General features: G+C 41.8%; 1 protein-coding gene across 5 annotated transcripts; it reads right to left on the reverse strand.

Annotated features, from left to right (window-relative positions):
- Positions 1 to 233: 233 nt before the first annotated feature.
- agfg2 (ArfGAP with FG repeats 2) lies at positions 234 to 14678 on the reverse strand. Of its 5 annotated transcripts, none has more exons than XM_034106208.2 (15): positions 14332 to 14678; positions 14037 to 14065; positions 13412 to 13505; positions 12522 to 12637; positions 11165 to 11309; positions 10702 to 10822; positions 10490 to 10594; positions 9559 to 9591; positions 7901 to 8140; positions 6582 to 6654; positions 6443 to 6486; positions 6170 to 6256; positions 5122 to 5244; positions 1290 to 1360; positions 234 to 1143 (listed from the first exon to the last, which is right to left on the reverse strand). In XM_034106208.2, the coding sequence occupies exons 1-15, from the start codon at positions 14461 to 14463 to the stop codon at positions 1096 to 1098; spliced, it is 1461 nt and encodes a 486-aa protein (XP_033962099.1). In that variant the 5' UTR covers positions 14464 to 14678; the 3' UTR covers positions 234 to 1095. The 5 variants fall into 5 exon arrangements, with proteins under 5 accessions (XP_033962099.1, XP_033962097.1, XP_033962100.1 ...); XM_034106206.2 differs by having other exon boundaries at positions 14010 to 14065; XM_034106209.2 differs by lacking the exon at positions 9559 to 9591 and having other exon boundaries at positions 14010 to 14065.
- Positions 14679 to 17210: the final 2532 nt, after the last annotated feature.

Raw genomic sequence — 17210 nt, forward strand, 5'->3', positions numbered from 1 at the left:
AGCGGTTGGAGCTAAACGGAGCTGTCTCGTGTGGACAGACACTATCCGGATAACTATTGCGTGTGGACGGAAACTTTTTTGCGATTGCGTTTGCGTTAATCTTATGCGTTTAGCCGTTTTCGTCCTCGTGTGGCTGGGGCCTTAGTTACTTCCCACCTCTGGTTCTCCATGTCATTTCACAGTTTTGAAAGAGACTATAAATAAAGTAAAGAAACACCCAGAGCCAAACTGTCTTAAGAAGCAACAAACTGATTTTATGAACATGAATACTCGTCTTCACAAAGACACATTAATCTCTTTTCTTTTTGGCATATACGAGGAAATGAACTTCGCCTCCATGTCAACAAAAAACAAAACAAGAAAACATTATGGTCCGGAACGTGAAGCAATGACGAACTGTTTATACACATTTAAGTTATTCTGAAATTTCTTTTACATTCAGTAGCATCTCCTTTTAGCCCTCTAAGCGCATGCAGCCTAGGAAGTGGAAAACATACATTTTCCTTCAAAAGGATGACCTGGGAAGAAGAAAAAAAACGATGACTAATGCAAATATGTTCCACACACTCAACACGGAGAAAATCCTGTCTCATCTTTAGAGGCTAACTCCCGTGCACCAGGAGGCTGTTAAGGCTGTCCTAGAAACTCACGATCCGGCTCATCCTTTTGGACGACTGACTCGTTTGTTTAGAAGACGCTGATGCACAGACAGGCTGGTTCTTTTGCACTTTAAAGCAGGAGATGAAAGCAAAGTAGCAGCAGCGACATGTGTGTGTGTTTTGTTTCTGCAAAAATCATAGAGGCGTTGTTCTACTCTCGACTCCCACAGAGCCCTGAGGTGGCGTCTACTGGCACACAAACACCTTTTTTGACATATGGTACAAACACAGCAGGCGACCGATCTCAGACACACATGAATACCATAATTACATTCACACATTTTTTTGTTCCTCACTATAACACGTAAACACAGACAGAGGGGGGGGGAGAGAGGCTCCCATAGAGGGGGAGAATACTCCAGAGGCATTGAGATGGCAGCTACTCCTCAAGTTCTCCCTTTTTTCCCAGAGATGAAGTAAGAAGAGAAGGGGGGGGTCAGATGAAAGGGTTTCGCGACGTCCCTCTACTGGCGTAAACATTGCCCTGAAAGACAAGAGAGGAAGGGGGTGAGAACGGGCAGAGGGGACTTCAATACACTTCCTGTTTGGAGAAAGGGAGAGCTTGCACACAAATACCAATTAGCCCCTCTTTAATCTCCCCTACTTTTGTTTGCCAGGCAGTGAACTCACCGTAAACGGGTTCACCGACATCGGACGAGGGACTTTGGGCTGAGAGTCGGGCGCGGGGAAGGAGGCGAAACCTGAAACACACACACAGGACGAGACAGAAAAGGAAACATGCTTAGTGGTGTGAAGACAGCAGCAGAGTATTGGTATTCCTGAGCGCTTCCTGGTGAACACTGGGGCAATAATGAATGATTTGGAGCCTCAGTGTTCGATCTGCAGCCAACGCACACACTGTACACGTCAAACTGCCACAGCTGCAGTGTGGGAGCAGGGTGTTCATTTTGAATGCTGAATATATCGATGAGATAAGGCTGTAATCTAATAGTTTGAAGCTGTATCCATAACGCTTACATTACAAACCACATATGAATGCTTTTTCTTTCGTTTGGCATGTTGATTCAATCTGCTTCAATTTGATATGTTGCAGATAAAGATTAAATTACACTTAAATCACTCAAATGATACTATTTGTAAAATTGACACGCATGAGCAGGTCTCCCTTGAAAAAGAGATCAATGATCTCAATGGGATTTATCTGTATAAATAAAGATTTGAAATGAAATTGAATCTCCGTTAAATGCACTTTAATACAGGGGTATCTCTTGCACTTTATGTAGCTCTTGTATCCTCTCTTGCACTTTACATGTATTTGCTGCTATATTGTATTACCATGATGTCATAAATACTTGTGTATGCTCTTGCATATCATGTATTTTGTTTTTGCTATGTTTGTCAAATGTAAACTTCTTAAATGTTTTATGTGAGGGACTGCGGATGGAAATTAGCTCAAAGCTAAATCTGGCACTGTAACGCTTGACACATTTGAATGTTTACCGTGCATTGTCCCTGCCAAATAAACGATTACATTAAATTAAATTCCAGTGTTGGTGATGTAGGATTATTTGACTCGTCATTTCAAATAAATCCAGAACATTGTAGAGTCCAAAATTCAAAATGTATTGCAAAAATAATACATGATTTTCCCATTTTACACGTTTCATTCTAGCAAAAATATTCTGCTTCCATCTCTACGGGTATTCACTGAGTTCCAAAAAATGACTTGCTCTCCAATTTGCCGCAAAAAATGTACAACAAAACAACGAAAGAATCACATTTTTCATGTATTCAAGTGTGATAGTGTCACGATCTTGGTGTTATGTCACGGTTTTAGTTTTGTCTGTCTGATAACGGGTTTTGTTTTACTGTTCTGTTCTCCCTGGGCGCTTCTCACTTCGGTTAAATCGATTCCTTGCGTCCCTCACTTGTGTCGTTTCCCTGCGACTAGTCCCTCCCACCAGGGAAGCACGGAGAGAGATGCAAGGAAACCACGAGAAGCAGGGAAATGAGTTTTAAGAGCAATGGGACGTCCTTTCCTCCGGAGCATCACGTGAAGCGACGACCGTTTGTGATGACGCCGCACAGCTGATCGTCTGACAGCAGCTCTGTCCCCGTTATTTCCACACACACCCCCGCCTCTGTTAGTACACATTTACTGACACAAACATGTGTATCATCTGTTGTGGACCCAAATACATTAAATAAAATAAGAACTCATTTTCAAAAAAGATAAACGCCATTCTTAAAATGTATAAACGAACAATAGTTGGATTAATATTGATTAGAGTGCACAATAGAAATAAAATAATTGAGAAGAAAAAGAGATATATTATCTATCAAAACCCAGTCAGATTAACATTCATTGGATTGCACACTTTGTTTCTTTGTGTGGATATGTAGCACATTAACATTTTAATAGCACTTAATGACTGACTGAATGGAAATGACAATAAATAAAAATGTAAAACGAAAAAAGCGATCATGAAAATGTTTCCAATAAATGAAGAAAATGATTTTTGACCACTTTGTTGTTCAGATATATCACATATTTGTAACTAAATGATGCATTAATTGAAACAAAACACGGTATAAACTGAGAAGTGACTCCCGTGAGGTTCATCTGTTTTCTTCACTCCGCTGGGAAACTGCTCTCAGGTCAAGAAGCATCAGATCAGTGCATGCGCTGCATCGTCCAATCAGTGAGCGATACACAGTAAGGGGGCTGGGCGAGTGTCTGAGGATTTCATCGAAGGATGGTCTGGTGCATAGGTGGCGCGTGAGGCTCAGGTTTGGGAAGGCTAAATCACTTTTTTTACCTGACGCTGCCCGCCTCCGGCGTCTATAGATAAGAGATCAACTCAGTGAAAGCACCGCCTGCTGACCAATCAGAGCTCAGTGTGCGGAGTTTAAATCTCTCAAGTCATATTACAGGATAAAGGAAATACAGTTTAAACTGCTGTATGCAGAGAAGACGCCGACGTGTCGCACTTATCATTCATATCACATTCAATCAGATCATTGATCATATAATATCATAGCCTATATTATCTCCTTATCTGAGTCAGCTGAGCCGTATCTGGCCGTGCAACACTCACAGTGTCACATACTGTATGCAGAAGTATTATTTTAAGCAACACATTAGGTTGACGAAACACTCGAGACAAATGTAATTAAAGTCAGATCCACTCGTGTCTTAGATGGGGCAGTGATATCATAAAACTGTTACGCTTTCAAACACTCGGTAATTTATTTTGTAACCAGTTGTTCTGTATTCACCTTGCAGGTGGCTTGTATCCTGGATTATTATGTTTAAGTCATGGATGACTAATATTAGACAAATATGAACTTTAAAGTTCATATTTGTCTAATATTAGTTTACATTTCATTAATGAAGTATGTCTGTACACTTGTCCCTGTTTGTGATTGGTCAAATGTTGCTAACCCCACCCCTTTCACGCGAAAGCGCTCTCAGCTGGTGAGAGAAGCCCAGGCTTGATTTACCGAGTTGATATTAACCAGCGTCGAGATCTCGTTTGTTAGGGTTAGTTTAGATAACTCAAACATATCCAGGGTTTGAACTGGCTTCGTTGTACAGGGCACAGGTGGCTGCATAGCAGTGCTAATGTCAAAGACACAAACATTATACATTATATTTTTATTTTACCAGGATCCCGCTCTTAAAGGTCCCATGTCATGCTTTTCCGGTTATTACCCGTCCCCTTGTGTGTTATGATGTTTTTCTGCATGTAAACGTTCTGCAGAGTCACAAACCCTCAAAGTGCACCCTGTAGCGAGTAAAACTGTAACACAGAAAAGACCTGTCTGTGCTGCCCCAGAACGCCTCGTTGGAGCTTTCTCTTTTTCTTCCTGTTATCAAGTGACGTAACGACGACCAAATGGACCAATCCGTGGAGCTCCTCACACACACACACACACTCACTCAGCCTTATCTTTTCTCAGCCGCAGCTGCGTGGATCTCCACTCACAGTTCGCCACAAACTCGCGTGTGTGTGCTCAGGCTGAGTTTCGCCGTGTCTCGCAGACCCCACGCAGCAACCAGGACACCAGTAATCCAGCTCACACTGTTCGCTCCTCGAGTCTCAAAGGGCGGAGCAGCGAGCCCCGCAACGTCCCACCAACACGGCACCCAGACCCCATGCAGCATTCTCATCTGTTTGTCATTGCTGGTGTCATTTTCTGGTTGCTAACAAACGCCATTGTAACACACATCAGAGCACAGTGGGCTCATAGGGAGGGCGGGGGGGACAGGCGCTCCAACAAGCCGTTTAGGACAGAGAGAATACACATACTACACAGAGATGCTGTATGAGAAACCAATGTGAGTTTGGAACATTGCACAATGTAAATCTATTCTAGCAGACCTCAACAATGGAAGTGTGATCAGTAGAAATGGCCATGACATGGGACCTTTAAATCTATTTTCTATGTAAAGACGCCACCTTGGACTATGACAAATAAAATCTAGAAGATTTGTTACCATTGGATTCCTGGTTGCTGGCTGACTCATGGTGAAATGCATTCTGGGTGTTGAGTGCCGGGTAGGAGGCGGACGGAGGAAAGACGACGGGGGTGGGCGAGGTGACAAACTCACCGGAGTCACCTGCAGAGAAGACACACACACACACACACACACACACACACACACACACACACACACACACACACACACACACACACACACACACACACACACACACACACACACACACACACACACACACACACACACACACACACACACACACACACACACACACACACACACACACACACACACACACACACACACACACACACACACACACAGAGAGTGAGATCAGGGAAGTATTTGTATAATCATTTCTGTATTTAACATGGAACCCTAGAGGAAACAGTAATAAGCTATGAGTGGTCAAATACAAATTGAATACTTAAATAAAAAAATTATTGAATGAATTATTTATTGGTACATATCAAATTGTCAAACCTCCAGTTGTTTATTCAGAAATGAGGAATAAAGTTTGTGATATCAGTTATAACTATGTGCTAAAATGAACAACTGCTAATAAAAACTGTTTTTGCCAGCGTATCAACGTTTGGTTTGCCCCAGATATTTCATTAAAAAAGATATGAACCACATTTGAAAGCTGGCACCTGAGCAAATATTTGCTATACTTAGCAAGTGTATTCAAAAATCTAGTATCCAAATATTGACTCATCAGCTGAGCAAATATTTGGATCATTTAAACTCATGATCTACCTAACAGTAAATAAAATGAAAATGTTACTGTAAGGTCTTAAAAAACGATTCTAGATAGAATCATTTTTATCTTAAAAAAAAAATGGGCTTGAGTATTGCAAAGGCTAATCTCAGAAAAACAAAACCCTTTCCTTATAAAAAAAAACGTTGGCAATAAATCCGCATACACATTTTTTGAATTAACGTATACATTCATTCCAATCAAAAAAACACTTGCAGCGAGCTCCCCTCCTCTGAAGCAGAGCTTAACAGAGCGACGTGTGCAGACCCTGAACACGAGCCTCACCTCCTGATGAGCTGCTGAAGGGGTTACTGGGGGAGAGAGCAACGGGCTGCTGGGTGGCCGAGCTAGAGCTGAATGGGTTGGGGAAATCTGAGACAGAGAGGGGGAGAAGAGACGGGGGAGATAGTTCACACTGTGGTGGGGTACAGGGTGCATTCCTGTCTATTCAAACCAACACTGCTCAGATGCATCTTAATTAGGGGTGTTGGACAGAGTTAGAGATGAATGAGCAGATCGTCAACGTATAGCAGGAGGCAGTGCATGCTGGGTACCTACTTGCAAACGTTTGGGAGCCGGAGACTGTTTCGACACCGGGGGAACTGGGGAAAAGTAGAAAAACACATTAAAGAAGGGCTTCACACGCAGGGAATTTATGTTGAGCAGAAGCTGATTTGACACGTTTTGTTCTCCGTACCTGGCAGGAGTGGAGCTGGATGACAGCCTGTTTCCGAAGAGGGCGTTGTACTGCGGAGGGCCAGCAGGTGGAGCTGCGCACAAGCGTTTCAAACGGAACACAATATGACCTCAGGGCTGTAGTGAGCGCTAATTCAAGAGATCAAGAGCTACTTTGATCTAAATGTATGTAAAAGAGTTGAACTTAAGCGTGTAAGTCACCAGATGAACAAAAGCGCAACAAATCCCCCTGATTAAAATGTCCTCTCTGTGTGTCTCGATGTGAATCAAAGTGAGCTGGGGCAGAAAGCAATAACTTGCTTTTCTCTGCCAGGCAGGGGGAGGCTGTGATGAAGGTGGAAAGGAACAAAGATTCTTGTATGAAGCTCAAGGGCTTCTCACATAAATCCTGAGCACTTCTAAAACAAATAAAATCGCCAACTAGGTTATTAGAAAAATAGGGCTGATTCTTAATCGTATCAACAAGGTCCTTTACATGTGACTGTGCTCAATCCTGAGTAAACACAATAAACAGGATTCAGCTGCTAGAAGCCTTGGTATTTGGAGTAAGGATGTTATGCAACAGAGTTGAGCTGGCCGTGGCAATCTGCATCACACACACACTCTCACACACAAACACACACACACACACACACACACACACACACACACACACACACACACACACACACACACACACACACACACACACACACACACACACACACACACACACACACACGCAACTCTAGCTCAGCCTCTCTATCTATCTATAACCTCGTGGTAGAAGAAAAACTCGTCTAGTACAACAATTTAAAAAACACTTAATTCCAAGTACAATACATCCATGAAAATTAAAGCATGTATGACTGAAGTATTACAAATGAAAAAACTTCTTACACAACAAAGAAAACTTCCTAAGGAAAGAAGAAAAAAACAACTTCTGCCACACACATTTGTATTCTTTTTTTTGTGGAAATGTTCTCTAATTTTGGCTTTCTATATGACATAGGGCCCAACTTGCTACAGCTTTTATTCACAAGGTTCGGAGCCAATGGTTAAACCTTTAAAATGTGTAATACTTTATGAGCTAAATTTGTGTTTTCATCAAAAGCAGAAATCCTTTTATTTGTCCAACAGTAGGAAAATTGTACTTGATGTCCTAAATCTTACATCCTTTTAGCAAATATAGGTGTGAAATACACTTTAGCTGACAGTGTACTGGAGTATAAATATACAGGGTAATGCCTGTTATTAGAAGAAAATCAGAGAAATCAACCCACAGCTATAAGATGAGAAGAAAATTTAAAGTATCTACTTACTACCTAAAATATTTCCTACCTGCAACTGCTGGTGGCTCACATGAGACGCTGTCCAGATGCGACACCGCAGCGTATCTGTCCGAGGGGTTGGAGTTGCCGGCTTGCGTTGTCGCCTGGCCCGCGTTTCCAGGCTGCTGCTGGGACATAGAGTGGGGCAGAGAGTGCTGCTGAGGATGGTTCAGACCTCCAAAGTCCACGCTGAGAGATTTGGGGAAGGCCCTGAATGGCCCAGTGGTCCCTGAGGCCGATACCGTACGACCTGAGAGCGAGAAACAAGACTGGGCTTCAGTGCAAAGACACAGGATGAGAGGTTATAGACAGATAATTATACAGAATAAGCAGGTATAGGTATAAGCAAGCATAGGGCTGAGGGAAAAAGTATATAAATACGTGTCAAATGTTTTCAGTCTACAAGGCAACATGAGCAAAATACCTTAAAGCACCCAGAAAAAAATACGTACATTTGAACATACAATTTTATGACAACTAGGCAACTGATAAGGAAGAGCATTTTATATGATTGAAAGCTACAAAACAAAGTGTTACTTGAGGGTAGATCATTTTGTCAAAATACTTAAATTAAAGTTTTTTCATTGCGCTACATCCTCATCGATATTAAAATGATTGTATGAAAGGATATTGCTATATATCAAGTTATCAATATGACAAAAAGAAACAGAGCAGTCGTTTTCATGCTAGTTCAACATTGCCATGCTATAGTCAAAGACAGGATTAGCATGTAAGGTTAAGCATTATCAAAACGATTCTAAAAAGCACAGCAGCTAGTCAGCATGTTCTTGGACTGTTTTCAAAGCGCCAACCACACATATACAGTTACTAGACAGTTACAAAGGCAGGAAATGTAAGTCTTTGTAGGTAGCAAGCTTTCCACAAACATTAGCCACAAAGCATGCTAGTAGTATGAGCAAAAAATGTTAGCATGGGGGTTGAGAGATATCAAAAATGTTTGTGTAAATCCAGCACCCTCTGATAGTGGAGGAGTTGGTGACAGAAACCAGACCAGACTTGATTCAGATTATCTGAAGATATGAAGCATACTAAAGTCAAGCTGCGTGTTTTTGGGATGCGGTCATGGACTACTATAAGGCTCCAGATAGCGCCTATCTCTGCTAGCATACCTGAGCTTCCTGGAATACTTGTCTGGGATGTGTATCGTGGGATTACAGCTGTGTCCTACATAGTCTGTAAGTGTTTCAACACCAACATGGAGTGCAACATCTGCTGCCCTCTTCTTATGGGGGTGGTAGCGGCTAAAAATAGAATTACTTTAAACTTTTCCCCCTAAGGGAACAGTGTGTGTGTGTGTGTGTGTGTGTGTGTGTGTGTGTGTGTGTGTGTGTGTGTGTGTGTGTGTGTGTGTGTGTGTGTGTGTGTGTGTGTGTGTGTGTGTGTGTGACCCTCCCAGGCTTCAAATCTGGCTTTGAGGAGGGAAAGCTGATTGATGAAGAAAAATATCAACCACTAATGGTTAAAGTGCTGCGTTTTCTATTAAATTGCTACTAGCATGAAGCTAATTCAAATGCATGGGAGGCATGGCCTTCCAGCACGACCCATATACTGCCCATTTATTCATTATGAATGATACAGCAAGGAAGAGCTTATCGATCTCAGCCATTCAGCACACACTCAAATACGTCGGTTTGTGCTGCGTCTTACCTAAAGTGAAGTGGTTTTTGAAAGAGCTACTGGCTAAGAGGTCGGGAGGAGAGGACAGTGTGATGAGACAGACAGAAGACAGAAAAACAGAGTTAACGGAGGAGGGAGATTGTCACTGCGATGTGTGAAACGGTTTCCCTGCTGTTATCTAAGGCCAGCTGAGTGGCCCGTTGAGCTATTTATGAAGAGCAACCGAGTGGGCTAGATGATGACATAAACCCACAGACCCATGAGATGGTTGAACACAGTCAGGATGAAAATGATGCCCGCAAGCTAAGGCTCTCTTTCTCTGCCCTTCCCAAAGCGACACTTACAGCACAGTGATGAGTGGACATGTTGTCAGTGAGAATCAGCGAGAATATCTGCATGTCCCTGACAACCGATGACACTGTGCACTTGCTGATTTGACAGCGAGAGGCCTTTAGAATAGAATAAAGTATATTATTTATATTTAGTATCAATTCATCTGCAGAATCACTTTCATTTGATCACATTTAGGTGCAACATATTGTCAAATTTCTTTCCAGGAATTTATGAAAGCTGCTTATATTTTTCAAACTTTTATGTGTTTGTCTATCTCTAAATACTTTCTGACTTCTTTAGCTTGCCTATGGCTCTCAGTCCCAACCCCATTGGTTCTTCCTTAAGGCATAATTCAAATATATGCTTTGATTTTTGTTTAAAAGGCAAACTAAATTCTCGAAAAGTTTGAGCACTTTAGTTCTCAGAAAATGTTACACAACCAGCGAATGAATATACTCTTTGTGAACTACAACCAAATAACCCCCTCTGTATTATTTTGTCCTTTTTCTTTGTATATATTGCACAATATCTTTTGATTTATGTGGAATTTGGTAAACTCATTGTGTGTGATAAATGTTTTCCAACTTGATTGAAACCAAGGAGGAATAGAAAACATGGCGGGACACACCTGAGGGCCGCGGCAGGGCGGGGAAAGAGGGAACGTGGCTCTGAGCTCCAAGCGCTGACGAGAGGGACCCCGGCCGCTGTCTTTCTATCCCGCACAGGGTGGGATCTATATTATGGGAGAGATATTAGACAAAGAAAAGGGCAAATAAGTAAAGGGTGTGATCGCATCCAGTCCCGAAATATCAACTCCTCTGACTGAGATCGTCCTCCAACCTTTGAGAGAGGGGTCTCTGAAGCTCTGGGAGCGCGACGGCCGAGCGGTGAACGCGTCCGTCCGCATGTCGGCAGGCGAGATCGCAGGAGCTCGATCCCATAACGGCAGCTGGGACTGAGACTGGAGGACGAGAGACAGCAGGACAAAGAAAGAGGAGGCAGATGGGAGGTAGGGAGAAAAACACAAAGGCAGAAGTAGTGAGTCTCTTTCATGATTTCTCAATAATTCATAAGCAGCCGCTTTGATGTCGAGGCTACCTGGCCCTCTCGCTGTCCAACCCATCTGTGTGTTTGCTGTAGTTGAATTCAGGTGGTTTCCTCACCTTCTATTCTAATCTTTTTTTAACCCTCTTCACTTCCTCTATTTCAACCATACCCACCCAGTTTCAATCTTAAATCCTCTTCCTCTCCCTTTCTTGTTTTGTTCAATCCATTACAATCATGAAACATTAGGCTCTCTCACCAGTGGCCTTGTGGACCTGGCGTTTGGAGGCAGGTTATGTGAGGGGGCCTGGCTCGCTAAGGGACCGTGGGAAGGGGGCACTGCTTGGACCCCCGGGCTCCATGGACCCTCGACATCTCTCCGGTTCTTACTTTTGGAAAAATGCCTGAAAGAGACAGGTTATTTAGTACCGTTGAAATGAGTCTGTGCCAGTGCTTGGCCTCGTAAAAAGCACAATCAAGGCTTGACATTAAGTGAGTTACACGCCTATCGAACAACATGACAAAGAACATTTATTCAGGGAAAGTAAATGAAAGCAGCTATTGTTCTTGAGCTAACTTTTCCAAAACATTTACTGTTTCTCCATTTGAAACAGTAAATGTCTAAATTTGGAACAAACGTTAGATTAGTTGTTTGGAATTCATTTTCTCTGTTGTGCCCTTTTTATTTTAGAAACTGAAACAATTGAAATCCATTAACAGATAATGTATCTGAATTAAGAACTCTGACAATGATTAATTGAACCTAAACAAGCAAAATGCCGTATCAAGACTCAAGAGTCTACAGCCTTGCTTTGTGACACTGTACTGAAACTCAGTGTGCTATGAGCTACATGCTAATGTCAAAATGCTATTAAGGTAACTATAGCACTTATAACCTTAAAAAGTAATGTTCCTACATACAATGCAGCTAAAAAACGCTTTACATCAAATTGTTATCATGAAAATGCTAACATGCTAATGTTAAGCGGCCCGGGTATGTTTACCATTTTGTTTTAGCAAGATAGCATGCTAGCATTTCTGAAATAGCACTAAACAGTCAAATACAGCTGAGCTGAGGCTGATGGAAATGTCTTTTGTTATGCAGGTATTTGGTCGTTATCGGAAGTTTTGGACGAAAATGTGTTTACTCAATGATGGAGCTACGTGCTACAGAGCTAATTGAGCTAAATGCTAATGTACGCATGCTCATAACATAGTAATATTTAGCAGGTATGATGTCAACCATCGCTGACTTATTATCGTTGTTGAGATATTTCAATAAAAACTAAAAATGTCAACCTAGTGCTAGCACAGGAGGAAACTAGGAATATCACCAAAGCCATAAAGAATAATTCTCTAGGGACCATCAATGTCTTTTGAAAATGTCATGACAATTCATCCAAGAGAAGGGTTTGAAAACGTTTCAGGAAAAATAGTATTTCTGAAGATACCATTGAGTAGGCTATTGATTTCCCCCCTATTTTCTGACATTTAAAACATCACATATTTGAATAAATAAAAAAGAATCATCAGATAATGGCAGTCCAATTCACCTCTAGGCTTGTAATCACATTAGCTTATGCTATCAGTTATGAATACCAATCCAAAGTTCTCACCACTTTTTCTTCTCAAATTTGTCCTGAAGGAACTCTTTGAACTTCTGAGAGTCCTTCATGTCTGGGCAGCTGTCCGTCTTTGGGTCAAACACGCAGAGCCATGTCCTCCTCCCAACCTAAACACACATATCGCCAGAGAACAATTACAATTTGCGACAATTTTGCAGGTCATGCAGCACCCAAAAAAGGGTCAGGGTAATCTCTCACAAACAGAACATCTCATCAGTAATTCGTTTTTGGTTCAAGAGTGCCACACAATATATAACAGCCTGTGACTCATGATTGGCCGGATCTCTCTTCAGAGGACGATGTGGTGACGGTACACACCTCTGCCTCTCCTCCCCATTATGCTTGACTCACCCATACACGAATCCTGGCCAAAAGCAAGCTCATAAAAGTGGCCAGCACTTATTTTGAAGGCCTGAAACACTCCACCGTTTATTTGTGTGATACAAGCTCAGCTGTTGTGCTGCCCACACCAGTGATTCCTTAAAATGGGTGCTGTGTGGAGAGGCTTTTAATAAAGATTGATATATAAAAAAGGGAGGTAGCGAACAGAAAACAATAGAAAAAAACCCTCAACAAAGTCATATTAACATCTGGAAATAGATCTTGGTTTGGGTGGGACCAGAGAGGGCTGGTCCTTTTGTGTCCTGGCAGAAGTATTCTTCTGAAGAAAAAGAGCCTGACAACAAAGACTGGTTCATCTGGTAGCCATGAGGGAGGTTTCATATTCCAGATCAGAACCAGAAAGGGACTTTACAGTAACACCTGAAGATGAAAACACAGACCAACAAGCTTTGGTACTCGTTTATTGACCTCAGGTGACCTTACAAGTGTCCAGAAGACAATACAAAATACATAAATGCATATTTGTGAATGTCACTCACCTCGTTGCCATGATTTTGAAGGAATTCCACTTCCTGTTGGGAGAAGGTTGTCATGGAGATAGACTTGACTCGATGGGGAGGGTTGAGGCCTCTCCTGGGAGAGATGGAGAGAGGAATTTGGAGTAAACAAAAAAAAGGAGGCAAAATTAAGGCAGAGCAGGTGGGAGAGGAAGCATTTTTCATACCGTGAACTTTAGAGGGCAGAATCGGTGTGAAATAAGGTGCCTTGTGACAGAAACCCATGTGTTTACTAACCAGAACCTCTTATTATCTCCATGCTGGGGACACAAAGTGGGACAACTGCTGTGTGCATGTGGGATATTGCGCAATGAAAGTGCTGAAACCATGGTCTTCCAGTGTGTGAGGGAGTAACATGCGGAACAGAATGTGACAACACACACACACACACACACACACACACACACACACACACACACACACACACACACACACACACACACACACACACACACACACACACACACACACACACACACACACACACACACACACACATACATACATATATAACACACGTATAACACACACCCACACTGGAGAGAAGAGTAGAAGGAGGGGGGGGGGGTTAGTGTCAAACCTGCACCATGACGAAATTAAACGTAACTCAGAGCTGGAAAATGACCAACTAGCGGTCTGTCGTTTATGAAGATGTTGGAAGACACGCATGAGAGAGAGAGAGAGAGAGAGAGATAGAATGGGAGAGGAGGGAGACACTGCGTAAATTAATATCTGCACACACTCCCGGCTGTTGCACCACACTCCCCCCTAATAAATAAAAAACATGTTAATCTGGGTGGTGGTGGTTGTGGTGGTGCATTCTCCGGCCTGTCACTTTTTAAATCAGCAGCAGTAAATGAAGGAGGCGCGGCGGAGGATTTTTTTTTTTTTTTTTTACTCACAGCATTCCGGAGCACGACGTGCAGACGAAGCTGCCCACCGTGATGTCCGTGTAAGTCACCCCGGGCTGGTTGCACTCGAAGCAGTGTTTGTTTACTCCAGACTGGGCCAGCTCTCGGACCTTGCGGGCGCATATCTCCTGGTTGTCCCGGTGTTTTCGGTTCGACATGGTATCCCTCCGGTGCCCGACTGACAGGTTCGGTGTAGAGCCGGTAACCCTCCGCTGTCCTCCACCTGAAGCCCCCTATGTTTTTTGTTTTTGTTACTACATGGAGCACTTCACAGCCCGCATAGAGGCTTTATGCGGCTACAACCAAACGCAAGGCTACACAGAGGAGAGGCACGTCAAGATAGATTCAATTAGCTGCACATACACCGGAAGTACCGCGGATTTCCTTCAAAATAAAAGTAGAAACACAGGTGACGCTTTGCTGTTAGGCAACTCTCAATTTTACTTTCAGGTTGCCTGTTTCTTTAAAAAGTGTGTTCCAATTTAACACTGTTTATCTCATCACAATGTTAGTAGGTCAGAGTATTTTCCAGTATATCTGTGTTTATTCAGCTTTTTTTCTGATTACTTTTACATGAATACACATGAAAAATGTCACAGTTTACGGTAAAAACAACTTACCACAAGGTCAAAGTACATCAGCATTTTTAAGCTATAAAACCTGCCTATTCATCAATGTGTTGATTCAAAAGTGTTAATTCACATTATTTGCATAGGCTTCCTTTTGTATTCTTGTTCCTTATAATTTAATCAAATTGAGATCACACTGTTTAACTACTAATGATGTTATTACATCTTGTATCTGAAGCACATTGAACTGCACTATCCTGTATAAAGGATGCCTGACAAATAAAGTTTGATTGACTGATTGGTTGTCTCATTGTTCACTGACACACTGCTTTGATTGTATCACTTAAACAGCAAATGTCAACAGCCATTTGCAGTTGTCATGTTTGTATAGCATTCATTTTGGCTTACACATGTAGACTAAACTCTTATCTATCGCAGCATTACAGATTTTCATTCAAAAACAAGTGGTCTGTTTATGACTATCATGCCGTTTGATGCAATATTGTACCAAGACCTGAAGGCCTCATATGTTCTGTGTAGCATACACTTTGAGGTAATTTAATAAAAAAGCTATTTTTGGTCAGTAAAATTATACATGCCCAGTATCTGACAGTTAGGAGATGACAGGAAACGATGGGGGGGGGGGGGGGGGGAGAGATAGGGAATAACATGCAACACATACCTTTGACCGGACGCGAACTGAGGACAGTGGTCAGCGGTTTATGGTTTTTAACCCCTGAGTCACCAAAGCATTCCCAAAATGTACCTCTAATATTTTAATAATTCATTTGATATACGGTGTGTTTACATTGTTCATACCCAACAATAATCTTTGCCCTATGAGTGGGTTAATCCTGATATATTGTTTTAAATCTGTGCCACTGTGCGTTAACTGCCCAGTCATAAATGTGGATGGTAAGAAAGCCCTGACTGAGTTTCCCAAGTCAATATTGGGAATACATGTGCCATAGGTCATGTATTTTATTTTCTCCATATTTAGCCTATTTATATTGTGTGTTGACAACCTAGAATAAGTTAAATTGAGTTTATGACGTTTATATAAACCAGGGTAAATAAACAAAAATGCATTCATCTTAAAAATAACAGATATATCGATGCTTTGTACCGTATGTGCCAGCCAGACTTTTATTTTGAAAAATCTGTAATACCTGCAATTCTGTGTGGGTTGACACTTGGACAGGCGCGTAGGGAATCTCCTGTCAGAGAAAAACAAGAACCTGTCGATCAGCCAAGTTTTACATCGTCTAAGAATCGTTGTATTACTCTTTAAGATCCGACTATTTGTCCTGAGTGCCTCACTCTGCTGCGCTTTCATGTGCGCCATTTACGCACAACACGCCCCCGTATTTTTGGCGCCGCGCTCCTGACACTCCAGCGCGCTCTGGCAAGGCGACAGATTATTTTATGCGAGACAAGAACAGTTTGGGAAAGCGGAAACAAAGTAAATAAGTATTGATGAATAATCGATCATATCTAAAGTTTGTACAAAGTAAACATATGTTTTATAGGCATACATGTTTGAACAGTTTGTTTCTGGTGTCAGTTTCTTTTTAAACCTGTTCTTCTTGGCTGTATTCCCATGGGGTAATGCCATCATTTTAAATACAGGTTTTTACAAATATCTTTGTCGTGAGAGAACATCTCCGGACTATTTATTTTGATGAAGCAACTAAGCAACATATCAAACTATGCCCCTTATGTGACGTCCCATCAGTTCAGTGGTGAGTGAATGCATCAAGGCAATTAGATTTTTTTTGAAGATAGCCTCACAGAGAAAACAAGATAAGATCCTTTTCAACGTGAAGCAAAGTAAAGGAAGAAATCAGTCACAGTGTTTTTACGTGAACTGCAGTGGCTGTGGATGATCAGCAGGGGGAGCCACATACAACATGAGGTGGATGGAAACAGATAATTTAAATTATGTGTTTGCATTTCAACACAAAACTAAGCAGAACATACAAACAATGCTGTTCATCCTCTGTAAGTACACTTCCCTGCTCAGCATTGAACCACAGGCTGCATGGTGTCTGACTACAGGCTGTGGTAATGATGGCAACATGCAGATTGCTTGTGTAATGTTGCCCAACACGTTGTAAATGGTTGTTTGGCTTTTTTGTGAGATGATGGAAGCCTCTATCTGCCATAAAATGAATAAAACACTTTTTCAATATCTCATCATTTTGAGTTGACTTTGTTTCATTTTCCTGAAAATGTCATTGTTTATTTCTGAATTAGTACGTAATAATACACATTTGTAATTACTGTCCCATATGTATTAAT

The sequence above is a fragment of the Pseudochaenichthys georgianus genome, chromosome 18 (genome assembly GCF_902827115.2).
Source record: "Pseudochaenichthys georgianus chromosome 18, fPseGeo1.2, whole genome shotgun sequence".
Classification (NCBI taxonomy): domain Eukaryota; kingdom Metazoa; phylum Chordata; class Actinopteri; order Perciformes; family Channichthyidae; genus Pseudochaenichthys; species Pseudochaenichthys georgianus.